Source organism: Callionymus lyra, chromosome 16 (assembly GCF_982586985.1).
Source record: "Callionymus lyra chromosome 16, fCalLyr1.hap1.1, whole genome shotgun sequence".
Taxonomy (NCBI): Eukaryota; Metazoa; Chordata; class Actinopteri; order Syngnathiformes; family Callionymidae; genus Callionymus; species Callionymus lyra.
In genome coordinates, this window is record NC_141833.1 from 18,731,818 (window position 1) to 18,759,092 (window position 27,275).

At 38.4% G+C, this 27,275-nt stretch overlaps 1 protein-coding gene across 2 annotated transcripts in view; it reads left to right on the forward strand.

The window, feature by feature from the left end:
- Nucleotides 1-27,275, forward strand: part of piezo2b (piezo-type mechanosensitive ion channel component 2b) — a 117,104-nt gene that overhangs the window by 57,145 nt on the left and 32,684 nt on the right. For both annotated transcript variants that reach the window (XM_087810878.1, XM_087810877.1), the window contains 14 exons: nt 51-235; nt 294-524; nt 1,997-2,114; nt 2,180-2,373; nt 6,660-6,790; nt 10,138-10,311; nt 14,240-14,505; nt 20,827-20,987; nt 21,051-21,227; nt 22,892-23,014; nt 24,245-24,445; nt 24,510-24,714; nt 25,019-25,120; nt 26,378-26,543. In XM_087810878.1, coding sequence (XP_087667004.1) covers nt 51-235; nt 294-524; nt 1,997-2,114; nt 2,180-2,373; nt 6,660-6,790; nt 10,138-10,311; nt 14,240-14,505; nt 20,827-20,987; nt 21,051-21,227; nt 22,892-23,014; nt 24,245-24,445; nt 24,510-24,714; nt 25,019-25,120; nt 26,378-26,543 — 2,434 coding nt within the window. The remainder of the gene's footprint in view (nt 1-50; nt 236-293; nt 525-1,996; nt 2,115-2,179; nt 2,374-6,659; nt 6,791-10,137; nt 10,312-14,239; nt 14,506-20,826; nt 20,988-21,050; nt 21,228-22,891; nt 23,015-24,244; nt 24,446-24,509; nt 24,715-25,018; nt 25,121-26,377; nt 26,544-27,275) is intronic.

Consider the following 27,275-nt stretch of genomic DNA (forward strand, 5'->3'; position numbering starts at 1 on the left):
CGTCATATCCAAACGTTGAAGGACCAAAAGTAAAACTCCATGTGTCTCAGGAGACAAGAAGGACGAGAGCGTCTACGAAGTGTCGTTGCCGGCCGAGGGGTCGGACCTGGAGGACGGAGAGAAGTCGGCGGAGGAGGACGAGGAAGACATCAAGAAGAGAGGCGTCGGCGCCATGGTCAAGGTCTTCCACTTCGTCATGAAGCAGAGCTACATCTGCGCCCTCATCGCCATGATGGTAGGTCAAAGGTCAGAAGGGTTCAAAGAGGGGGAGTCATGGTTGTGGTCCCCCTCAGGCCTGGAGCATCACCTACATCAGCTGGCTGACCTTCGTCTTCCTCATCTGGTCGTGCGCCCTGTGGATGGTGCGCGACCGCCGGCGCTACGCCATGATCACCTCGCCCTTCATGGTCGCCTACGGCAACCTGCTGATCGTGCTGCAGTACATCTGGAGCTTCGAGGAGATGACCCACGTGGCCGGACTCTCCGTGAAGAAGATGAACGTCTTCCACTCGCTCTCGTCCAAGGTCGGGAGGTCGTTTCCTTCCGTTGTTTTCGTCGTTCTTCGTTTCTGTCCACGACCTTCAGTGACCTTATGATTGACTTTACGACGTCTTTCAAATACTTCCTGATAGGTTCAAGTGTGGTCTTTGTTTTTTTAAAATTAAATATTAATTAATAATAATTCATTATTATATCAAAATCCATTTTTTGAAAAAACAAATAAATAAATAAATGTTTTTCTCAATACTTCAGATAATTATCATGTAGTTTTTCATAAATTCCGATTTTAATCTCGTAATAAAGTTTTTTCCTTTGACTTTAATCTCGTAATAAACATTATCCTTTGACTTTAATCTCGTTTTAGATATTTTCCTACGACTTTAATGTTGTAATAAACATTTTACTAAAACTTTAATCTCGTTTTTAAATATTTTCCTACGACTTTAATCTCGTAATAAACATTATTCTTTGACTTTAATGTCGTAATAAACATTATTCTTTGACTTTAATGTCGTAATAAACATTATTCTTTGACTTTAATCTCGTAAAAAACATTTCCTTCGACTTTAATCTCGTTTTTAAATATTTTCCTTTGACTTTAATCTCGTAATAAACATTTTCCTTCGACTTTAATGTCGTAATAAACATTTTACTAAAACTTTAATCTCGTTTTTAAATATTTTCCTACGACTTTAATGTCGTAATAAACATTATTCTTTGACTTTAATGTCGTAATAAACATTATTCTTTGACTTTAATGTCGTAATAAACATTATTCTTTGACTTTAATCTCGTAAAAAACATTTCCTTCGACTTTAATATCGTTTTTAAATATTTTCCTTTGACTTTAATGTCGTAATAAACATTTAACTAAAACTTTAATCTCGTTTTTAAATATTTTCCTACGACTTTAATGTCGTAATAAACATTTTACTAAAACTTTAATCTCGTTTTTAAATATTTTCCTACGACTTTAATCTCGTAATAAACATTTTCCTTCGACTTTAATGTCGTAATAAACATTTTACTAAAACTTTAATCTCGTTTATTAATATTTTCCTACGACTTTAATCTCGTAATTAACACTTTCCTTGACTTTAATCTCGTAATAAACATTTCCGTTCGATTATAATCTTGCTCTAAATATTTTCCTAAAACTTTAATCTCGTAATAAATTATTTTCCTTTGATTTTAATCTCGTAATAAATTATTTAACTTCAACTTTAATCTCATAAATACAAAAGAAAATTCTACGGTCTTACAAAAACGATTGAATACTAAATAAATATATAAAATATATCATATAAAATAAAATATAAAATTATATAAATATAATATTAAATAAAGATGAAATAGAAAATATAGAAATAGGATGTGAGAATAAAAAATTCAAATAATCTTGGAAAAATAGGATTGCTAAAAAAAAAGAAAAAAAAAACATTTTATTTTGTCAATTTTCCAAATGTTTTTTAAATAAAGTTACGGTGACGTTCAGGTTCTGTGTCTGCTGAGCTTCTGGCTGCTGCTCAGACAAACTCTGACGGAGAGAAGCGAGAAGCAACGAGAGGCTGAAGCTGGACTGTCGGAGGTCCAGGTGGAGGAGCAGAAGAAAGGTGAGCCCCACAGACAACCCTCTCAGGAGTCTTTATCCACTTCCTGTCCACACCTGTGTCGCCAGCCAAGAAGGAGTCCGAGGAGGGCGACGAGCAGGACCTGATGCAGGTTCTGGGGAGCATGGTCATGGCCATGCTGGTCAAATACTGGGTCTACATCTGCGGAGGAATGTTCTTCTTCGTCAGCTTCGAGGGGAACATCGTGATGTACAAGATCATCTACATGATGATGTTTCTGTCCTGCGTCGCACTTTACCAGGTACACGAGTAAATACTCTTTACCAGGTACACAAGTACATACGATTTACCAGGTACACAAGTACATGCACTTTACCAGGTACACAAGTACATGCACTTTACCAGGTACACGAGTAAATACTCTTTACCAGGTACACAAGTAAATACTCTTTACCAGGTACACAAGTACATGCACTTTACCAGGTACACAAGTAAATACACTTTACCAGGTACACAAGTAAATACACTTTACCAGGTACACGAGTAAATACTCTTTACCAGGTACACAAGTAAATACACTTTACCAGGTACACGAGTACATGCACTTTACCAGGTACACAAGTACATACACTTTACCAGGTACACGAGTACATGCACTTTACCAGGTACACAAGTACATACACTTTACCAGGTACACGAGTACATGCACTTTACCAGGTACACAAGTACATACACTTTACCAGGTACACGAGTACATGCACTTTACCAGGTACACAAGTACATGCACTTTACCAGGTACACAAGTACATACACTTTACCAGGTACATGAGTAAATACTCTTTACCAGGTACACAAGTAAATACACTTTACCAGGTACACAAGTACATACACTTTACCAGGTACACGAGTACATGCACTTTACCAGGTACACAAGTACATGCACTTTACCAGGTACACAAGTACATGCACTTTACCAGGTACACAAGTACATGCACTTTACCAGGTACACAAGTACATGCACTTTACCAGGTACACAAGTACATACACTTTACCAGGTACACGAGTACATGCACTTTACCAGGTACATGAGTAAATACACTTTACCAGGTACACAAGTACATGCACTTTACCAGGTACATGAGTAAATACACTTTACCAGGTACACAAGTACATGCACTTTACCAGGTACATGAGTAAATACACTTTACCAGGTACACGAGTAAATACTCTTTACCAGGTACACAAGTAAATACACTTTACCAGGTACACGTGTACATGCACTTAACCAGGTACACAAGTAAATACACTTTACCAGGTACACGAGTACATGCACTTTACCAGGTACACAAGTACATGCACTTTACCAGGTAAACAAGTACATGCACTTTACCAGGTACACAAGTACATGCACTTTACCAGGTACACAAGTACATGCACTCTACCAGGTACACAAGTACATGCACTTTACCAGGTACACGAGTACATGCACTCTACCAGGTACACAAGTACATGCACTTTACCAGGTACACAAGTACAAGCACTCTACCAGGTACACAAGTACATGCACTTTACCATGTACATGAGTAAATACACTTTACCAGGTACACAAGTACATGCACTTTACCAGGTACATGAGTAAATACACTTTACCAGGTACACAAGTACATGCACTTTACCAGGTACACAAGTACATACACTTTACCAGGTACACGAGTAAATACTCTTTACCAGGTACACAATTAAATACACTTTACCAGGTACACGTGTACATGCACTTTACCAGGTACACAAGTAAATACACTTTACCAGGTACACAAGTACATGCACTTTACCAGGTACACAAGTACATGCACTTTACCAGGTAAACAAGTACATGCACTTTACCAGGTACACAAGTACATGCACTTTACCAGGTACACAAGTACATGCACTTTACCAGGTACACAAGTACATGCACTCTACCAGGTACACAAGTACATGCACTTTACCAGGTACACGAGTACATGCACTCTACCAGGTACACAAGTACATGCACTTTACCAGGTACACAAGTACAAGCACTCTACCAGGTACACAAGTACATGCACTTTACCAGGTACACGAGTACATGCACTCTACCAGGTACACAAGTACATGCACTTTACCAGGTACACGAGTACATGCACTTTACCAGGTACACAAGTACATGCACTTTAGCAGGTACACGAGTACAAGCACTCTACCAGGTTCACAAGTACATGCACTCTACCAGGTACACGAGTACATACACTTTAGCAGGTACACGAGTACATACTCTTTACCAGGTACACAAGTACATGCACTCTACCAGGTACACAAGTACAAGCACTCTACCAGGTATACAAGTACATGCACTTTTCCAGGTACACGAGTACAAGCACTTTACCAGGTACACGAGTACATGTACTTTACCAGGTACACGAGTACATGCACTTTACCAGGTACACAAGTACATACACTTTACCAGGTACACGGGTACATTCACTTTACCAGGTACACGAGTACATGTACTTTACCAGGTACACGAGTACATGCACTTTATCAGGTACACAAGTACATACACTTTACCAGGTACACAATTACATACACTTTATCAGGTACACAAGTACATGCACTTTAGCAGGTACATGAGTAAATACACTTTACCAGGTACACAAGTACATGCACTTTACCAGGTACACAAGTACATACACTTTATCAGGTACACAAGTACATGCACTTTACCAGGTACATGAGTAAATACACTTTACCAGGTACACAAGTACATGCACTTTACCAGGTACATGAGTAAATACACTTTACCAGGTACACAAGTACATGCACTTTACCAGGTACATGAGTACATGCACTTTACCAGGTACACAAGTACATACACTTTACCAGGTACACAAGTACATGCACTTTACCAGGTACACGAGTACATGCACTTTACCAGGTACACAAGTACATGCACTTTAGCAGGTACACGAGTACAAGCACTCTACCAGGTACACAAGTACATGCACTCTACCAGGTACACGACTACATACACTTTAGCAGGTACACGAGTACATACTCTTTACCAGGTACACAAGTACATGCACTCTACCAGGTACACAAGTACAAGCACTCTACCAGGTATACAAGTACATGCACTTTACCAGGTACACGAGTACATGTACTTTACCAGGTACACGAGTACATGCACTTTATCAGGTACACAAGTACATACACTTTACCAGGTACACAAGTAAATACACTTTATAAGGTACACAAGTACATGCACTTTAGCAGGTACATGAGTAAATACACTTTACCAGGTACACAAGTACATGCACTTTACCAGGTACACAAGTACATACACTTTATCAGGTACACAAGTACATGCACTTTACCAGGTACATGAGTAAATACACTTTACCAGGTACACAAGTACATGCACTTTACCAGGTACATGAGTAAATACACTTTACCAGGTACACAAGTACATGCACTTTACCAGGTACATGAGTAAATACACTTTACCAGGTACACAAGTACATGCACTTTACCAGGTACATGAGTAAATACACTTTACCAGGTACACAAGTACATGCACTTTACCAGGTACATGAGTAAATACACTTTACCAGGTATACAAGTACATGCACTTTACCAGGTACATGAGTAAATACACTTTACCAGGTACACGACCTACATGACTCTAGATTTAAACATTTATACATTTAAATTCAATAATCATCAGTGTTTAGGATTATAAATCAGTATTTTATGTATTTTTTAAACTTATTTTTAAATCATGAATAGCATCAGTTCATTTGTATGTAATAATCATTATGTTGAAGTTTACAGGATTATAAATTATTAATACATTTATTTCTTTTATTATTCCTTGTTATTTTTTAAATTAAAACGTGTCTAAATAATACACAAAACTTAAAATACCAAACATTAATTAAAATGAAATGTGGAAACGTTTTATAATAATTATTTATGTATTTTTTAAATTCTTGAAATCAAAACAAAATAAATATTATTTACATAATTCAATCATTTAGGAATAAAAAAAACCATTTCAATAAATCAGAAATTATTGCAAGTATTGTAAACACACCAAATTTTAACAGTATTGAATAAAGTAAAACAAATACATATAAATTCAATTAAAACACATTTATACAATAAAATAAAATAAAAAAGAGGACAAATAAAAGTTGTATTAATTACATAGAATTAATTCAATAAAATTGAATAAAAAATTAAAAAGAAGAAAAAACATTAAATAATTAAATAAAATCTCATTAAAAGAATCAATTCAAAAGAAAATTAAATAATTAAATACAATTTATTTAAAATCAGACTTAAAAAAATACTTTTCATGTAGTTCTGAGCCTCTTAAAATGAGTTCTGACTCTGGGCTGTCAATCAAATTCAGTTTTACACTTCTGGGCAACACGTCGATCTAAATTTAGAGTTCGCCTCAGACTCTCTAAAGATCCTAAATCCCTTTTCCCAGACTTGTGGCTATAAAACTCGTGTCGGTCTGGATCCTGATCCCGACGAGACGTCATGACTCTGGTTGGTTCCCAGGTTGACTACGAGTGGTGGCGGAGGTTACTCAAGTACTTCTGGATGTCTGTGGTCGTGTACACCATGGTGGTCCTCATCAGCGTCTACACCTTCCAGTTCAGAGGAAATATGACCAAGACGGAGGAAAACAGGTGAGAAACTCTTTTTTCATCGTGTCCAGGAGGCCATTTTGATTTGTTTTATCAGCAGTGAGGTTGTTACGAACGTGCAATTGTTGATTTTTGATGGAAAAAGACCAAAAACAACTTCAGGGTTTTCAACTTAATAACATGTCGAGAAACAGACATTAATAATCAAACTAAGATGATGAATCTTGTAACAAACTTTCAATCCTGCACTTTTATTTCTGACTTTTTTTTCTGTTGCCAAGTCAAGTAAAACAATGCTAAATTAAAAACAAGAAAACAAAACATTAAGAATATTTTGAAAGATACATATTTGTGTTGTCATTTTCTACTGTAAAATATTCTTTATAATATTATTTTAAATAAATACTTAATTTTAATGGACATTTAAGTTGTCTAGTTTGTTTCTTTTTAGCATTTTGTGAGTATTTTATTTCCATATTATTGACTTTTTTTTTCTTTTTTTTTTTACAATATGTTTAATGAATCTTTAGTATTTTAAAAATAATTGTCTTTTGTCAAATATTTTCTACTGTAAAAGAATATTATTTACTAAAAAATACATTATTTTAATGGACAATTTCGTTGAATTTTTTTTTAAAAAAGAACAACCTTTTTCTTTTTCATTACATGTATATATTTTTTAAATGTTTAATAAAATGTTTATTCTTTGTTTACAGTCATTTTTATATTTTTATTATTTTTGTTAATAATCTCTATTGTAAAAGATAATCTGTAATATAATATTTAAAATATATACTTTATTTAAATTAAATTTATTTTTATTTAAAAAAAATCTTTCCAAAACATTTTCTTTTCCGTTAAAAACACTGTTTTTTCTTCTGTTAATAAAAGTTATTTCTGACTTTTTTTTCTGTTGAAAAGTGAAGTGAAACAATGCTAAATTAAAAACAAGAAAAACAAGAAAAAAAACATCAGATTTATGTATTTATTTATTAAGAATAAAACTGACATCTATTACATTTTTTATTGTGTTTACTTTTATTGTGTTACTGTTGACTCTAAGTGGAAAAAGATAAACAAATATTTACAGGATTGTCAACTTTATAACACGGAGAGAAGTCTGGACAGACATTAATAATCAAACCCTGATGATGAATCTAAACTATTTGACATATTTATAATAACAAACTTTCAATCCTGGACTTTTATTACTGACTTTTTTCTTCTGTTGACAAGTCGGTGTTCAGATGTTTTAGCTGCTGTCGTTCAAATAAAAAACTGGTTGAAAATAAATCTATTTAAAAAAAATACAGCAAACAATGTATTTATTTATATATACTTTAATTACTTTTTATTGTATTTTTTATTATGGTGTTCTTTTTCAATTGAATCAGGATTTTATCATATTTTTAAATGCGTAAATGGCCTCTAGAAAAAATAGAAAAACTTTCAAACTTTTAAATTCAATGACCTTCGACACAACCCTCCCCAGATGAGCTCTCTCTTCATCTCACTCCCCCTCAGTGAACTCATCACTGCAGCTGCACGCATCCTCAAAAAGCTCTTCATGTTTCTTTCTCCGTCCATCATTTAAGAATCGTTCTGCCGAGACGCTCGTTCAACTCTTGACTCGTCTGCCCTGTGTTTGGGTGGTCTACCGTAATGACAGGAATAGAAGTGCAGCGGTGCTTTTAAGAGGTTTTTAAAACATCTTGTAGATAGTATCGACCCTGGAGGAGCAAACGCTTGACCTCCAGGATTGTCAATAAAGTTCTACCAGGGATTAGATCAAGGTTCGTAACTGGAACCACGAGTCTTCGGGTCAAAGAGTCGACAGAGTCGTGCAGAACGACGAGAGGCCGCAGGTGATGCTGTCAGACGCGCAGGAATGTGCAGGAAAAAGTTCTTTAACTCTTTCCTCGCTCGCCTACGAGACTCGGAGACGTGGTCGTCGATGCGTGCGATCGCACTCGTAAAGACCCTCGAGTCGTAAAGACCCTCGAGTCTTAAAGACCCTCGAGTCGTAAAGACCCTCGAGTCGTAAAGACCCTCGAGTCGTAAAGACCCTCGAGTCGTCGCAGGAACTTTATCACGTTCGTATTGATCCGACGTGAACTTTCACTCGTGGAAGAAAGTATCTTGATTTTGTTCCTGTTAGTATTAGTTAAAATTCAATGTTATTTATCAAGTTTATTTCATCTTTAACCTTTAATATTTTGAAAGATACATATTTGTGTTGTTATTTTCTACTCTAAAATATTCTTTATAATATTATTTTAAATATATACTTAATTTTAATGGACATTTAAGTTGCCTAGTTTAGCATTTTGTGAGTATTTTATTTCCATATTATTTACATTTTTTTAAAAAATTTTTTACAATGCCTTATAATGAATTTAATATTTTAAAAATAATTATCTTTAGTCAAATATTTTCTACTGTAATGGAATATGATTTATTTAAAAATACAGTATTTTAATGGACAATTTCATTTAATTTTTCCTTTTTTTTTTCCTTTTTCTTTTTCATTACATGTATATATTTTTGATTTTAATAAAATTATGTTTTCAGATATTAGTGACATTTATTCTTTGTATTTTAAACAATTATTTTTGTTAATAATCTCTATTGTAAAAGATGATCTATAATATAATATTTAAAATATATACTTTATTTAAATGTTCATTTTACTTGCATAAGTTAAAAAGAAAAATCCAAAACATTTTCTTTTCCATTAAAAACACTGTTTTTTCTTCTGTTAACAAAGTATTTTATTATTTTTATGTTGTTTACATTTTATTCTTTCTTTACAGTAAGTTTATTGCATATTTAACCTTCGCTATTTTGAAAATAAACATTTATTTTTACCATGTTCTACCATAAAAGATAATTAATAATGATAAATTAATTAAACTAATCAAATGAATAAATCAGTCTTATTATTAAAAATATATTATTATTTGGTTGATTTCCCCGCAAATTTAACATATTTTTAACCAATTAATGACATTTTTTTATAGGTGATCAATATATTCAATTAACAAATGTTTAGTTTTTTCTATTCCACGTGTATATTCTTATTTTTACAAATAATACTTTATTTTACATCTTAGATTTCTGTTATTTTTTTGTTTTGATTGTTTTATTGACGCTCCATTGATTACAACAGTCTGATGGATCGCGATCGATCATCATCTCAGTTTGATTAGTCATGTCTGAGTGAAGATCTTAACATGACAGGAAGTTGAAAAACACAACGAAGACACTCTTGAGTCGTCAAAGTAACTTAATTATATTATTATTATAATATTTGTATGAATCCACTCGTGCTCCTGACCTTGTTCACGTCCATGCTGACGTTCCTCTGAAGCTTCTTCTACCGTCTTCAGCTTCAAAGACATCGGTCTGGAGAAGTTCTCGGTGTCGGAGCTCTTCACGCGGATCTTCATCCCCACGTCCTTCCTGCTGGTGTGTATCCTTCACCTGCACTACTTCCACGACCGCTTCCTGCAGCTCACCGACCTGCAGGCCGTGGTGGCCAAAGAGCAGAGCACCATCTACAGGTGAGAGGACTTCACTTCCTACTCTTGTCACCTCTAACTTTTCAAGGACGTCCATTGTTTTGTTTTTATCGCCTCAAAACCTGCTGATTCATCAGTTCATCAAAGTGTCGTCCGTCAGGAGGTGGATTGTGTTACTTGTCACGACAGATATTTTCAGTCGGAGGTCAGATGTTCTCCTGTGACTCCAGACCTGGAAGAACATCTGTTGAGGAAACACACTCTTTGTTTACTTTCCTCGCGTGACGTCAAACACAAACCTTGTGTCGTCCAAACACACAATAAAACACACGAGAGATGAAAATACGAGACGAACGTCTTCGTTCCGAGGCTTAAAATGTCATTTTAAACGTCTAATAAATAAATGTTCCTCTTTGAAGAACAAACTCCAGGATGACCTCGACCTTCTCCGTCAGCGTGAGCTTCAAGATGTGTGTTTGTGTGTGTGTGTGTGTGTGTGTGTGTGTGTGTGTGTGTGTGTGTGTGTGTGTGTGTGTGTGTGTGTGTGTGTTTGTGCGCTCTGTCGTGTTTTCCATCATTTCCGTTTGTTCATCAGCTTTTGCTTCTCTTTGTGACTCTGCTGCCGTCTCTCCTCCGCCGCTCTCTCTCTCTCTCTCTCTCTCTCTCTCGCTCTCTCTCTTTCTCTCTCTCTCTCTCTCTCTCTCTATCAATCTCTCTCTCTCTCCTCAGCCACGCTAAAGTCAATGGGCGAGTGTATCTGATCATGAGTAGGTGGGTATGTGCTCGCTTCCCTCACCTCCATCCCTCCTTCCCTCACCTCCATCTCTCCTTCCCTCCATCTCTCCTTCCTTCACCTCCATTTCTTCTTCCCTCCATCTCTCCTACCCTCACCTCCATCTCTCCTTCCCTCACCTCCATCTCTCCTTCCCTCCATCTCTCCTTCCTTCACCTCCATCTCTCCTTCCCTCCATCTCTCCTTCCCTCACCTCCATCTCTCCTTCCCTCCATCTCTCCTTCCCTCACCTCCATCTCTCCTTCCATCACCTCCATCTCTCCTTCCTTCACCTCCATCTCTCCTTCCCTCACCTCCATCTCTCCTTCCATCACCTCCATCTCTCCTTCCCTCACCTCCATCTCTCCTTCCCTCAATCTCTCCTTCCTTCACCTCCATCTCTCCTTCCCTCCATCTCTCCTTCCCTCACCTCCATCTCTCCTTCCCTTCCCTCCATCTCTCCTTCCCTCACCTCCATCTCTCCTTCCCTCACCTCCATCTCTCCTTCCCTCCATCTCTCCTTCCTTCACCTCCATCTCTCCTTCCCTCCATCTTTCCTTCCCTCACCTCCATCTCTCCTTCCCTTCCCTCCATCTCTCCTTCCCTCACCTCCATCTCTCCTTCCCTCCATCTCTCCTTCCCTCACCTCCATCTCTCCTTCCCTCCATCTCTCCTTCCCTCACCTCCATCTCTCCTCTCCTCCCTACTTTTTGGACCCTTCCCTCACCTCCTAGACATGTGAATCTTTTTTTTAATCATTAAATATATTCAATAATTTTTTATTTATAAATATTTTCAATTATTTTTATCGTTAAATATATTCAATCTTTTTTTTTATCGTTAAATATATTCAGTCTTTTTTTAATCATTAAATATATTGGGTTTTGTCCAGCAGATGCATATATTTTTTTACATATGATAAATATTCAATTTATTTAAAAAACGAAAAAGACTTTGAAACTCATTTTGTAATTAAAATCCCATATTATTGACATTTTATCCTTTTTTTAAGCAAGTTTCAAGCATCTTAGACCTTTTTTTTTTCTTTTTTTAAATTATTATATATATTTTTTAATTTATACTGTAAAATGTGATTCATAATACATTATTTTACAAATATTAATATGATTTTCTTAAATTGTATTAATTGTTTCTTTTTTATATAGGTTGAATTTTCTATATGCTATTCAATAAGAATAAAGTTAAAAAGGTTCATCAGGTCCATTAATGACACTTTAACTTCCAGACTTAATAATAATATTGGTACAAAATAATATTAAAATCAAACACTTTAAACAAGTATATATTTTTTTACTCTTACTACTACTTGTAGAATTCCCTCAAATAAATAATTTATTTTTAGTGTTTGTTTCTTATCCCTCAGCATCCATGTTGCCCTTCTTCTCCGACCCATCGTTCATTTCAAACCCATGTTCCATCTGCTATGACGTTCGAATGATGTGGAATGAAACGGTTTTCCTGGATGGACTCCAACACTCTTTCCCTCTCGAACCCCTTCCTCTCGCATGTTTGAAGGTCAATGATTTGTGCCATGAAGCCACCAGAACCTTGTCCTCCTCAAGAGCCTCGTTCCCCTCGCACCAGACCCTCTTGTGTGATGATTTCTCTGCTGACTTATCGGTCTTGTGTCCCACTAACTCTTCTCAGCATCAAGCAGCAAATCTCCCAGCAGAGCAAGTAAGTTGTGGCTCACATGCTCGTGTTGGTATGCGGCCCCTCCATGTTGACCCTAGAGCTGAAGCTAGAGGTTGATCGTAGCTGAGAATATAAATCCATAAAAAGGTTCATCAACGCTTTGACATGATGTTATTGTTCATCTGCTGAACCACCAGCCGATGATTCCCATGTTTGCTCCTCATCTCCTTCTTCACCGTGTTCATGTACTTGTGAGGACAAATGTTTTATTCATGCAACACTTTATCATCAAAAGCCCTTTTTTTAGCAGGTTTTTGTCTATTTTTGTGATTGTAAATTTAATATTATTGTCTAAAGAAAGTCAGATAATTTGATAAATATACTTGAAAAAAAGTTAGTCATTTATATTTGCCTTACGTAGACCAGGGTAACAAAGCAAAAGCACCAACAACAACACAATTTGTAGTTAGAAATACATACAAAATAAAAATAAACATGTGTTTAAATTAATATAATTAATTTTAATTTATTTATTTACTTGTCTATCTTTTAATGTGACGTAAACACAGCTCCTCAAACTAAATAATGGATGTATGGATGGATGGATAAATGGATGGAAGAATGGATGGATGGATGATAGATGAATCGATAAAGGCGGGGTTGATGGATGGATGGATGGATGGACAGAAGGGAGGTGGAGGGAGAGATGGATGGATGGATGACTGATGGAGGGGGGTGAATGAATGGTGGATGGATGGATAGATAGATAGATGGATGGATAGAGGGGGGTGGCTGGAGGGATGAATGATTGATGGGTGATGGATGGATAGAAGGGGTTGGAGGGTCGGATGGAGCGATGGATGGATGGATGGATTGATGGATGGATGGATGGACGGATGGATGGATGGATGGATGGATGGATGGATGGATGGATGGATGGATGGATGGATGGATGGATGGATGGATGGATGGATGGATGGATGGATGGATGGATGGATGGATGGATGGATGGATGGATGGATGGATGGATGGATGGATTGGTGGGTGAATGAAGGGAGGGAGTGATGGATGGATGGACGGATGGATGGATGGATGGATGGATGGATGGATGGATGGATGGATGGATGGATGGATGGATGGATGGATGGATGGATGGATTTAAACCTAGACTAGCTAGAGGTGAGTGAATTATTTTTGTACACTGAACAAGTGGAGTGAGTTGAAAACATTAGCAAGTTCTCTTGGTTCATGCTAGCGTCCTCATAAAGCACTTGTGACTCTGGTCTAGAAAGTTTACTAACTTTTACTTACTTACACACCTGACTGTCCTCGTAAACCACAGGAAAACTGTATTTCATAGTCAGGAGTGAAAGCTAAGCTAACAGGCTAACATCTGTTTTAATGAGGGAGTCGTTTTGTTCATTATCAGTTTTAATTGAAGATTTAAAATGTCCTCATAAATATATCAACACACCTGTGCCTGGTTTGTAGACGCACACAAGTGTGTGTGTGTTTGTGTTAACTTGTCGTTCACGTCTCCAGGCTGGTCCACCCGGAGGGGAGTCTGGCCGACCTGACCCTGCTGAGCAGCGGCTCGGTGGACGCCGTGATGCAGAAGACGGCGGTCGAGGAGGAGGCCAAGGAGGCGCCGGAGTGGGAGAAGGAGCAGGCGCTGGTCATCGTCATGGACGACGAGGAGGAGAGCGTCAAACCCTCGAGCCTGTCGGACCAGAGGCAGTCCAGCACCGACGAGAGCCAGCAGAGGAGCGCCAGGTCCGAGCCGGAGCCCAGCACGGAGCAGAGCTCAGGTACGAACGCCAGGAGCTCAGGTGCGAACATGAGGAGCTCAGGTACGAACATGAGGAGCTCAGGTACGAACATGAGGAGCTCAGGTACGAACATGAGGAGCTCAGGTACGAACATGAGGAGCTCAGGTACGAACATGAGGAGCTCAGGTACGAACATGAGGAGCTCAGGTGCGAATGTGAGGAGCTCAGGTACGAACATGAGGAGCTCAGGTACGAACATGAGGAGCTCAGGTACGAATATGAGGAGCTCAGGTACGAACATGAGGAGCTCAGGTGCGAACATGAGGAGCTCAGGTACGAATATGAGGAGCTCAGGTGCGAATGTGAGGAGCTCAGGTGCGAACATGAGGAGCTCAGGTACGAACATGAGGAGCTCAGGTACGAACATGAGGAGCTCAGGTACGAATGTGAGGAGCTCAGGTGCGAATGTGAGGAGCTCAGGTGCGAACATGAGGAGCTCAGGTACGAACATGAGGAGCTCAGGTGCGAACATGAGGAGCTCAGGTACGAACATGAGGAGCTCAGGTACGAACGTGAGGAGCTCAGGTGCAAATGTGAGGAGCTCAGGTACGAACATGAGGAGCTCAGGTGCGAACGTGAGGAGCTCAGGTACGAATGTGAGGAGCTCAGTTACGAACATGAGGAGCTCAGGTGCGAACATGAGGAGCTCAGGTACGAACATGAGGAGCTCAGGTACGAACATGAGGAGCTCAGGTGCGAATGTGAGGAGCTCAGGTGCGAACATGAGGAGCTCAGGTACGAACATGAGGAGCTCAGGTACGAACATGAGGAGCTCAGGTGCGAACATGAGGAGCTCAGGTGCGAACATGAGGAGCTCAGGTACGAACGTGAGGAGCTCAGGTGCGAACGTGAGGAGCTCAGGTGCGAATGTGAGGAGCTCAGGTGCGAACATGAGGAGCTCAGGTACGAACATGAGGAGCTCAGGTACGAATGTGAGGAGCTCAGGTGCGAACATGAGGAGCTCAGGTACGAACATGAGGAGCTCAGGTACGAACATGAGGAGCTCAGGTGCGAACATGAGGAGCTCAGGTACGAACATGAGGAGCTCAGGTGCGAATGTGAGGAGCTCAGGTGCGAACATGAGGAGCTCAGGTACGAACATGAGGAGCTCAGGTACGAACACGAGGAGCTCAGGTGCGAATGTGAGGAGCTCAGGTACGAACATGAGGAGCTCAGGTGCGAATGTGAGGAGCTCAGGTACGAACATGAGGAGCTCAGGTACGAACATGAGGAGCTCAGGTACGAACATGAGGAGCTCAGGTGCGAACATGAGGAGCTCAGGTGCGAACATGAGGAGCTCAGGTACGAACATGAGGAGCTCAGGTGCGAATGTGAGGAGCTCAGGTACGAATGTGAGGAGCTCAGGTGTGAATGTGAGGAGCTCAGGTGCGAACGCGAGGAGCTCAGGTGCGAACGCGAGGAGCTCAGGTACGAACATGAGGAGCTCAGGTGCGAATGTGAGGAGCTCAGGTGCGAATGTGAGGAGCTCAGGTGCGAACGCGAGGAGCTCAGGTACGAACATGAGGAGCTCAGGTGCGAATGTGAGGAGCTCAGGTGCGAATGTGAGGAGCTCAGGTACGAACGCATTTATTTTCAGGCCTACGGGTCATCTTGACCCAGAGACAACACAAGGGATACCACAAACTCATTTGTTTTCAGGCCTTCGGTCACCTTGAACCAGAGACAACACAAGGGATACCACAAACTCATTTGTTTTCAGTCCTTCGGGTCATCTTGACCCAGAGACAACACAAGGGATACCACAAACACATTTGTTTTCGGGCCTTGGGTCACCTTGACCCAGAGACAACACAAGGGATACCACAGACACATTTGTTTTCGGGCCTTCAGGTCACCTTGACCCAGAGACAACACAAGGGATACCACAGACACATTTGTTTTCGGGCCTTCAGGTCACCTTGACCCAGAGACAACACAAGGGATACCACAGACACATTTGTTTTCGGGCCTTCAGGTCACCTTGACCCAGAGACAACACAAGGAATACCACAGACACATTTGTTTTCGGGCCTTCAGGTCACCTTGACCCAGAGACAACACAAGGGATACCACAAACACATTCACATTGCATCAGAAACAATTCAACAAGAACTAATTGTATATGTTTACACAACAATCACACAATGTGGCCCCGAAACAACACAAACATCTCATCAAAGCTGTCGTGTTAACACATCTTTACAAAAACACAAAAGAACTAAGTGTGAGTATTTTCCCACATTACTCACTTCACAGTGATCGCAAATTAATGCTAGAGTTTTTAACTGGTGTAGCACCAAGACTGTTGTGTATTTGTGTGGTGTTGTGCTGTGTTGTGTAGTGTTGTGTTGTGTTGTGTTGTGTTGTGTTGTGTTGTGTTGTGTTGTGTTGTGTGTATTTGTGTCGTGTTGTGCTGTGTTGTGTTGTGGTTTGTTGTGTTGTGTTGTGTTGTGTTGTGTTGTGGTTTGTTGTGTTGTGTTGTGTTGTGTTGTGTTGTGTTGTGTTGTGTTGTGTTGTGTTGTGTTGTGCTGTGTTGTGTTGTGTTGTGTAGTGTTGTGTTGTGTTGTGTTGTGTTGTGTTGTGTTGTGTGTATTTGTGTTGTGCTGTGTTGTGTTGTGGTTTGTTGTGTTGTGTTGTGTTGTGTTGTGGTTTGTTGTGTTGTGTTGTGTTGTGTTGTGTTGTGTTGTGTTGTGTTGTGTTGTGTTGTGTGTATTTGTGTCGTGTTGTGCTGTGCTGTGTTGTGTTGTGGTTTGTTGTGTTGTGTTGTGTTGTGTTGTGGTTTGTTGTGTTGTGTTGTGTTGTGTTGTGGTTTGTTGTGTTGTGTTGTGTTGTGTTGTGTGGTGTGGTGTTGTGCTGTGTTGTGTTGTGTTGTGTTGTGTAGTGTTGTGTTGTGTGTATTTGTGTCGTGTTGTGCTGTGTTGTGTTGTGTTGTGTTGTGTTGTGTTGTGTAGTGTTGTGTAGTGTTGTGTGGCGAGCAGGAGGAAACACGGTCATGACGCCAATTAAGCGACAAAAGGACGGAATGTTCTGGCGTTTATGGATTTGTTTACACAATAAAAAGTCGGGATCTTTTCCAGGAGTCAAAGTGGAAATCCATTAAAATCAAATAAACGCCACGAAAATGCTTAAAAAGAAAGAAAGAATTTTTGTTTCTAATCAGCACGGAAGATTACAAGCGACACATCTTGGCGTCTCGTGGGAAAAAACTCCCTGCAAAGGTTTACGATGAGTCAGCAGTATTTAGAGCAGCGTGTTTATGTTGGTCGTGATGGACGTGTTCGTCGTGGACGTGTTTGTGAAGATCCTTCGCTCGCCTGAGATCTCACTCGTGACTCGTGACGACGACGCTCCAGATCTGCGCCCAGTATTTACACAGACGCCTCCGGCGCCTCAAATTAAAGACGCTTTATATCCGCGGGTAATAAAGCGGGCGATAAAACCAGCGACGGCTCATAACCAGACGACGTGGACCGACTTCCTGTCCAAACAAACGCGACCTTGATCGAGTCAATTACGCTTCGTATAAAAGTATGAAATAAAAGATTGAACTCGTGTTCACAGGACGTTAAAGTCGGCGTCTGTTCGTTTAAAGACTGTTTGGAGAAGACATAAGAGTCGTGACCTTCACGTGACCTCCTCGTTTAAAAATAACCACCACTCAAGGTTAAGACTTGATTCAATGGTTTGTCAGTCAAAGAAACAGTGTCTTTGTAATAGCCATTATATTTATAATTTGTTTATTGAATAAATAATAAATCAACAGAAACCACTTTACTGTTTATTATATTATATATTATATTATATATCATTATATTATGTTCAGTATATTAACAATATATGGAATATTCATCTCTGGCTGTTTAGGAATACAATTTTTTTGTGGAGGATAAATAGAAAAGTAATATGAATAATAAAATAATATACAAATGTAAAACTTGCAACACTTGTCATTATCATCAAAAGCCCTTTGATAACAGGTTTTTGTCCATTTTTGTGATTGTAAATGAAATATTTTTGTCAAAAGAAAGTAAAAATAATTTGATAAATAAATGTGAAAATAAATTAGTAATTCCTATTTGTAAAGTGTCTTTTGCAAAGCAAAAGCACCAACAACTGTGTATCGTGTACACAGTTAAAAATACATACAAATACATAAAAAATACATAAAAACTTCAACAGCAGTAAAGTAAAAATGAACATTTGTTTAAGTTAATATAATTATTTTTATTTATTTATTTACTTTTCTATTATTTAATCTGGCAAACACAGATCGTCATCTTTCTAAAGAAAAAAGATGGGTAGATGGATGGATGGATGGGTGTTGGAGGGAGGAATGGATGGATGGATGGATGGATATAGAGGGGGTGGAGGGTGGGGTGGATGGAGAGAGAGAAAAGGGGTGGATGGATGGATGGAGAGAAGGGTGGGTGGATGGAGATGGATAGATGGATGGAGAGAGAGAAAGGGGATGGATGGATATAGAGAGAGAAAATGGATGGATGGATGGATCGAGGGAGAGAGAGAGAAAGAGGATGGATGGATGAGAGAAGGGCGGGTGGATGGAGATGGATAGATGGATGGAGAGAGAGAAAGGGGATGGATGGATATAGAGTTAGAAAATGGATGGATGGATGGATGGATGGAGGGAGAGAGAGAGAAAGGGGATGGATGGATGAGAGAAGGGGGGGTGGATGGAGATGGCAAGATGGATGGAGAGAGAGAAAGGGGATGGATGGATATAGAGTTAGAAAATGGATGGATGGATGAGAGAAGGGGGGGTGGATGGAGATGGCAAGATGGTGGAGAGAGAGAAAGGGGATGGATGGATATAGAGTTAGAAAATGGATGGATGGATGGATGGAGGGAGAGAGAGAGAAAGGGGATGGATGGATGAGAGAAGGGGGGGTGGATGGAGATGGATAGATGGATGGTGTTGAAGAAGTCATTCTTCTGCTTCTTCTCTGTTGAGTTCAGTGCAGTCATTCGATCCAAGGAAGAGTGAATTGTAGATTTAAACAGTGAATTTATTCAAAGCAAACATGATTATAAAGTAAACCATGAAAGACCTCAAGAAAAATTACAAAAGTCAAGACACAAAGTTAACAGAAATGCAGATTATTCATAGAAACCAGAAGTTCGAGCGTTCGGTCCAGACTCCGTTAATCCTGGTGCCTTCACCAGATCTTTCCGGCTGTTATTTTCCTCGTTACATGTTTTGAGTCTGTTTTCTCTTCTTCTCCACATCACTGCCACCACTATAAATGATCGCATTCGTCTATAAAATACATAACTTCTGGGTCTTCAACATTTTAATGGAACAGAGATCATCTGAACCAACATAGATGTGACTCTGAGCAAATACCTTTCTGAGCAGATGCCTCTTTACTCACTACTTCTCAAATCTACAGACATGTTTTCATCATGTTTACTCAGTACTTCTCAAATCTTCAGACATGTTTTCATCATGTTTACTAAAATAATCTCAAATCTTCAGACATGTTTTCATCATGTTTACTAAAATAATCTCAAATCTTCAAACATTTTTTCATCCTCTATCTCTTACGACTCACCCTGAAGAGCTGAACCCACACAGATGGTCTTCTTGGCTCAATTGTTGAGAATGTTGGATCAGATAAACATTCGGGGTCACAGAGTTCACACACTTTCAAGACACACACTGATCACACATTTGAATGCAGGATGTTAAAAGTAATATAGTTCAACCTTAGGTTGTGAACATTAAAAGCAAATGTCTTGAAGGTAAATACAATAATATATTTTAATATTTGTTTGAATAGAAAAAGGTAATATTGTTAACATTAACATTTGATTAACATGAGAACATATATGTGCATCAATCTGAGGATATATCTTCAGTGGATGGATGGATGGATGGACCAATGGAGAGAAGGAGGGGTTGATGGATAGATGGATGGAGAGAAGGGAGTGGATTGATGGATTGAAGGATGGATGGATGGATGGATGGAGATAGAGAAGGAGGGGTTGATGGATACATAAATAGAGAGAAGGGGGTGGATTGGATCGAAAGATGGATGGATGGATAGAGATACAGAAGGGGGCTTAATGGATAGATGGATGGAGAGAAGGGGTGGATGAATGGATGGATGGATGGATGGATGCATGGATGGATGGATGGATGGATGGATGGATGGTCTTCTTCTAGTATCTTAAACCTGTAAACAAAAAAGCAGAAACCTTGGTAGAACCAGACTGCAACAACTGTTTTTAAGGGTTCTGTGAACTCGTTGTCTCTGACGCTACAGTCTCTGTGTCCTCCAGACCTGAAGAACAAGTGGCACCTGGTGGTGGACCGTCTGACGGTCCTGTTCCTCAAGCTGCTGGAGTATTTCCACAAGCTGCAGCTGTTCATCTGGTGGCTGCTGGAGATCCACATCATCAAGATCGTGTCGTGTTACATCATCATGGTGTCCCTCAGAGAGGTTGGACCTGCACCAGGAGTCCAGACCTCTTCTTCTTGTTGCTCAGCATCTGTATCTCTGCAGGTCTCGCTCTTCAACTACGTGTTCCTGGCCTGCTGGGCGTTCGCGCTGCCGTACCGACAGTATCGCCCTCTGGCCTCCAGCATCTGCACCGTCTGGACCTGCGTCATCATCGTGTGTAAGATGTTGTACCAGCTGGAGTCCATCAAGCCGCCCACCTACTCCAAGAACTGCTCCAAGGTTCGAACCACTTCCTGACACCTTTGCTTTTAATTAGAGCTAGAAAAGATTTAACGATACGGTTAAAAAGTAGTTTTTTTTATGTGGTAATGCTAGTAAAAAGAATGATAATGATGGAGGATTGTGATGTTATAGCGAGTATTGTGATTTCACACAGAAGTGGAGGAAGTACTGTTTATTACACTCATACAGTTATGTACTTACTAAAGTAGTAGAAACATTATAATTCTATATAATCCAAGGAAATTATATATTTAGCGTAGCTAGAAAATTATATGCTAAACTTAGCGTAGCTAGAAAATGATATGCTACACTAAGCATAGCTAAAAAATGATATGCTACATTAAGCATAGCTAGAAAATGATATGCTACACTTAGCAGAGCTCGAATATGAAATGCTACATTTAGCATAGCCAGAAAATGATATGCTACGTTTAGCAGAGCTAGAAAATGATATGCTATGTTTATCATAGCTAGAAAATGATATGCTACATTTAGCAGAGCTAGAAAATAATATGCTACATTCAGCATAGCTAAAAAATGATATGCTACTTTTAGCTTAACTAGAAAATGATATTCTACATTTAGCATAGCTAACAAATGATTTGCTACATTTAGCATAGCTATAAAATGATATGCTACATTTAGCATAGCTAGAAAATGATATGCTACATTTAGCAGAGCTATAAAATTATATACTACATTCGTCATAGCTAAAAAATGATATGCTACATTTAGTTTAGCTAGAAAATGATATTCTACATTTAGCATAGCTAAAAAAGTGATATACTACATTCAGCATAGCTAGAAAATGATATGCTACATTTAGCATAGCTAGAAAATGATATGCTAAATTTAGCAAAGCTAGAAAATGATATATTACATTTAGCAAAGCTAGAAAATGATATGCTAAATTTAGCAAACCTAGAAAATGATATATTACATTTAGCAAAGCTAGAAAATGATATATTACATTTAGCAAAGCTAGAAAATGATATGCTACATTTAGCATAGCTAGAAAATGATATGCTAAATTTAGCAAAGCTAGAAAATGATATATTACATTTAGCAAAGCTAGAAACTGATATGCTAAATTTAGCAAAGCTAGAAAATGATATATTACATTTAGCAAAGCTAGAAAATGATATATTACATTTAGCAAAGCTAGAAAATGATATGCTACATTTAGCATAGCTAGAAAATGATATGCTAAATTTAGCAAAGCTAGAAAATGATATATTACATTTAGCAAAGCTAGAAAATGATATGCTAAATTTAGCAAAGCTAGAAAATGATATATTACATTTAGCAAAGCTAGAAAATGATATATTACATTTAGCAAAGCTAGAAAATGATATGCTACATTTAGCATAGCTAGAAAATGATATGCTACATTTAGCAAAGCTAGAAAATGATATATTACATTTAGCAGAGCTAGAAAATGACGTGAAGTGCGATTTTTAAATGAATTAAACGTGACATTGTCTCAGTGAATGACATTCAAATCCATCTACTGACGCTTCTGTTGAGTCTAGAACATTGAATGTAGCAGATTAAAAATAACGTGGTGAAAAAAAAGCTCCTCAGAGTCGGTCAAGTACAGTGTCGAGGTGTTACTACTTCGTCCGTCAGCGTCGCTCAGATTGATCTTCTCGTCTCCACAGCCAGACGGTTACGAGAGCGAGCTGAGCCAAGAGATGGACGACTCTCTGCTGTACAAAGACGCCGTGGACCCGGCCAACTGGGTGGGCCTGAGGAAGTCCGAGGACCTGCTGGGCTACATCAGGGTGAGCAGATGTTTGCGCCTCACACGACAAGACAGGAACAAACGCTCCACGATCTTCGTGTCACTGGAACAAACAAGAGGCAGGAAGTAGAAATCAATCTGTCAACACGCGTCACAAACACAAGCGTCTGCAGCAAACAAAGGAACACATGTCGGTGGATTGATGCACAAATACTTTTTATACTCACAGGAAACTTTATTTAACTTATATTTTCAGTTGAGTCACTCTTTTTGTCGGTGGTACTAGTGAAGCAAAATATATATGGAATTTATTATTTATATTTCTTTAATTGTTGCACATAAATGTATGTATTTTTTCAAATGATTTAAAAAACCACAAATTCATTTTAGTTTTTAATTTGTGGGATTTTATTAAAAAAAACATCTTTTTCAGTTTACAAAATGTTTTTTTTAAATTATTATTGTAAAAACAATATCAAACGCTATGTGTAACAAAAATTATAAAAAATATATTTTTTAAATTTATTTATGAAACAAAACTAAAACGACTAATTTTGTATTTAATTTCTGTTTTTTATTTAAATATTTTAATTTTAAAAAAAAAATGTATTTATTATTTTACGTTATTAACATTTTTTTTAATTTACAGTATTTAATTTACATTTTTTTTTAAATTATTATTATTGGAATAACAATATCAAACTCTATGTGTAAAAAAAGAAAGAAAATTCTTCTTTTTTTTTTAACAAAATGAACAACAACTACTTTTGTTTTTCATTTCTGTTTTAAAAAAAATTAAAAGTTAAAAAAAAAAGATGTAAAAATAAATATTATATTTTTCATTTATTTATTAAACATTTTAACATTAAACAGATTATTAAAATTACTTTTGAATTTAATTTCTTTCTTTTTTTTAAAAATAATTGAATCTTAATAATCGAACATTTTTACAAATGGTGTCACTTTATATTGAATACATAAGTCTTCCAGTTTTTTGTTTTTATTTCATTTTTAACTAATATAACTTTTTTTTTAATGATTGGAATTTAAATATTTAAAAAAAGAATAATTGATGCTATAAATATAAAAAAAAAAAATGTTTTAAAAACTAAAAAATGGTTATGGACACTGTTATACTACATCCTTCTCGTTCTACTCCACTTTAACTTGAAAGCTCCGCCCACTTTCAGAAAACAGGAAGCAGAATCACAAAATAAAAGCAGACAGGAAGTGATTATCATCTATCTATGTTCTCGTCTGTTACCTCCAGAACAACCTGGTGATGTTGGCCCTGCTGGGGTTCGAGGTGACCATCTACCGGCACCAGCAATACTTCCGACTCCGGAACAAACTGGCGCCCCCTGCTGCCAGGATCATCTTCCACGACATCACGCGCGAGCACCTGGACCTCGGCATCGTCTGCTTCATCAAGTACTTCATCAACTACTTCTTCTACAAGTTTGGTCTGGAGGTAGGTTCTTGGATTGTTGGGGTTCCCATGGGTTCTTCTTCACCTCCTCCTCCGTGACCCCCAGACCTGCCTGCTCCTCGGGGTCAACGTCATCGGTCAGAGGATGGACTTCTACGCCATGTTGCACGGCCTGGCGCTGATCGCCGTCATGTACCGGCGGCGGAGGAAAGCCATCGCCGAGATCTGGCCCAAGTACTGCTGCTTCCTGGCCTGCATGCTGACCTTCCAGTACTTCGTCTGCATCGGGATCCCGCCCGCCGCCTGCAAAGGTACCGTTCTTCCCCGAGACCCACGGGTCGGACCGGACGCCGAGAATCTACCGAACGACCGGGTTTGTTGCTTCACGGTTTGATGGATGTCGCTGACATGCCGCTAATTCGATTGCGCCGTCCATCGATCAGCTAACTGTTTCCGCTGTTTGCCTTAGCGATGTGTTTGGTTGCCATGGAAACCTCACTTACTCCTGGCACAAAGCGTCTAAATCGCGTTACGGAACCGACGATCCTCGCGTTGGTTGATGACGGGCCTGATGTGATGTGAGGCGGCGAGACTTCAGCGTCTCTTCTCTTTCAGATTATCCCTGGAGGTTTCCCAACTCCTCCGTGGACTCCAACGTGGTCAAGTGGCTCTACGTGCCCGACTTCCTGTCCCGACCCAATCCCTACTTCCTCATCTGTACGTGCGACTTCCTGTTTTTAACAAATTAAAATGATATTTTCCTGTGCAACTGTATGTTTGAACATTTATCTTATGTTTCAGATATTTCAGCTTCATGGTTCTTTGTGGAGACACTTGAATATTATGATAATATTTTCACAATACAGTATCAATATAAAAAATAACTGTTTCTATATATATATTAGACTTTATAGGTCAAAATAATGATGAACAATAATCTAATTTTTGTATTGAATTAAAGAATGTTATATTTAGATTTATTTTTAATATATAAATATATATTTTTATTATTGGAATTTGATTATAATACTTTGAAAAAAAAACAATCTAAAATAATTCTTGTTGTAACTATTATAGCAACATTAAAACATTTGAATATATAATTAAGAAAATGTAGTTTTAAATGATTGAAATGAAATCATGAAATTCTATTTATGAATAAAAATGGCCGCAGGTTACAAAAAGTTTGGGTTGAAAGAAAATATCGATACCCTCAAATATTGTGGTATTTCTTTTCCAAGACACTATCGATATGCAATAGCACTAAATAAAAAACTATTTTTTTTACAATTTACATGCAAACATTCACAGCATTTGTTAATTTTTGTGTTGAAATTAAACTTCATTACGTCCTTCGCAGTTAAAGGAATAATTAAATCCCTGGTAAAGACTGAGGACGAGAGGATACAGTGACTCCAGCTGCTTTTAAAGTTGATTTTTTGACATATTTTGGTTTGAAAACAAATGAAAGCAGTTACGACTTCGTCAAGAGTCATGTGGTCTGTAAATACTACAACACCAGAGTCAAGTACTCGACAATACTACACATATATACTTGTTGCTACAGTATCAGAATATATCTCAATAAACCTTATTGTTGACCCTGTATCGTGATACGTATCGTAGCAGCAGATTCCTGCTAATACACACCGCTAATGCTAACCCTCAGTACTTATGCTAAGCAAAGACCAGATTCACCTGCACGTGGTACAAAATAAAATTGTGCTTTTCAGTACAATGAGAAAATGAACATAGTTTTCCGTCCACTTAACGTGCATATTTACAGAGATGAGTTTTCTGAGTGGGAGTGAGATAAGTAAGTGAGTGTTTATCGAGTTAGAAAGTGAGTCTGAAAGTGTTCAGTGTTGTTTGAGTCGCACTCATAAAGAAGTACTAGTTTAGTTTCAGTCCAGGGATGTTTCTAGTCCCAGCACAGCAGCTAAAACCCCTGAACACTAAAACTCTCTCCCTCAGACGACTTCATGCTGCTGCTCTGCGCCTCCATGCAGCGTCAGGTCTTCGACGACGAGAACAAGGCGGCCGTTCGCCTCATGGCCGGAGACAACGTGGAGATCTGCAGAGACCTGGACGCTGCCTCCTTCAGCGTCCACAACCCTGTCCCGGACTTCATCCACTGCAGGTGAGTCCAAGTAACTCGATTTTAAATGCATTATCCAGACACTAACTTGTATTTAAATGAAAAAGACTTACACTTCCCTCTCCTTTAAAACCTGACATAAAATATAATCATGTCAGCATGTGTCCAGGTCTGCCCCGGGGCCTCCCCCCAGTTAGACTGACACCATCCCGACTAGAAGATACTTTAAAATAGCTTCTCGTACACTTATCCTAAATACTGAACTGTACAACTTCCTGCCATGTCTTATGTCCTTCTACAAAAGTATGTTTTGGGGGTCTACAGTTAGTGGAGAGTCAAAATGGTCGATCAATGAATATTATACCTTTATCTATTGTAGATATATTTTTTATTTTTTAATAATCTGGCGATATTATACATATCACGATAAATATTTTTATATATAGTGATACTGTAGTAACAAGGATATATGTGTAGTATTGTCAAGCACTTGACTCTGGTGTTGTAGTATTTACAGACCACATGACTCTCGATTAAGTCGTAACTGATTTAATTTGTTTTCAAACCAAAATATGTCCAAACATCAGCTTTAAAAGCTGCTGGAGTCACTGTATCCTCTCATCCTCAGTCATCGCCGGGATCTGGCGGGATTTCATGGTTGCTTTAGCTGCCATCTAGTGGCCGGAAATGTAATTGCAACATAAAAATGAACAAACACCATGAATATTTGCATTTTAATTGGTATTAACTTACACAATTACTACTACTACATGT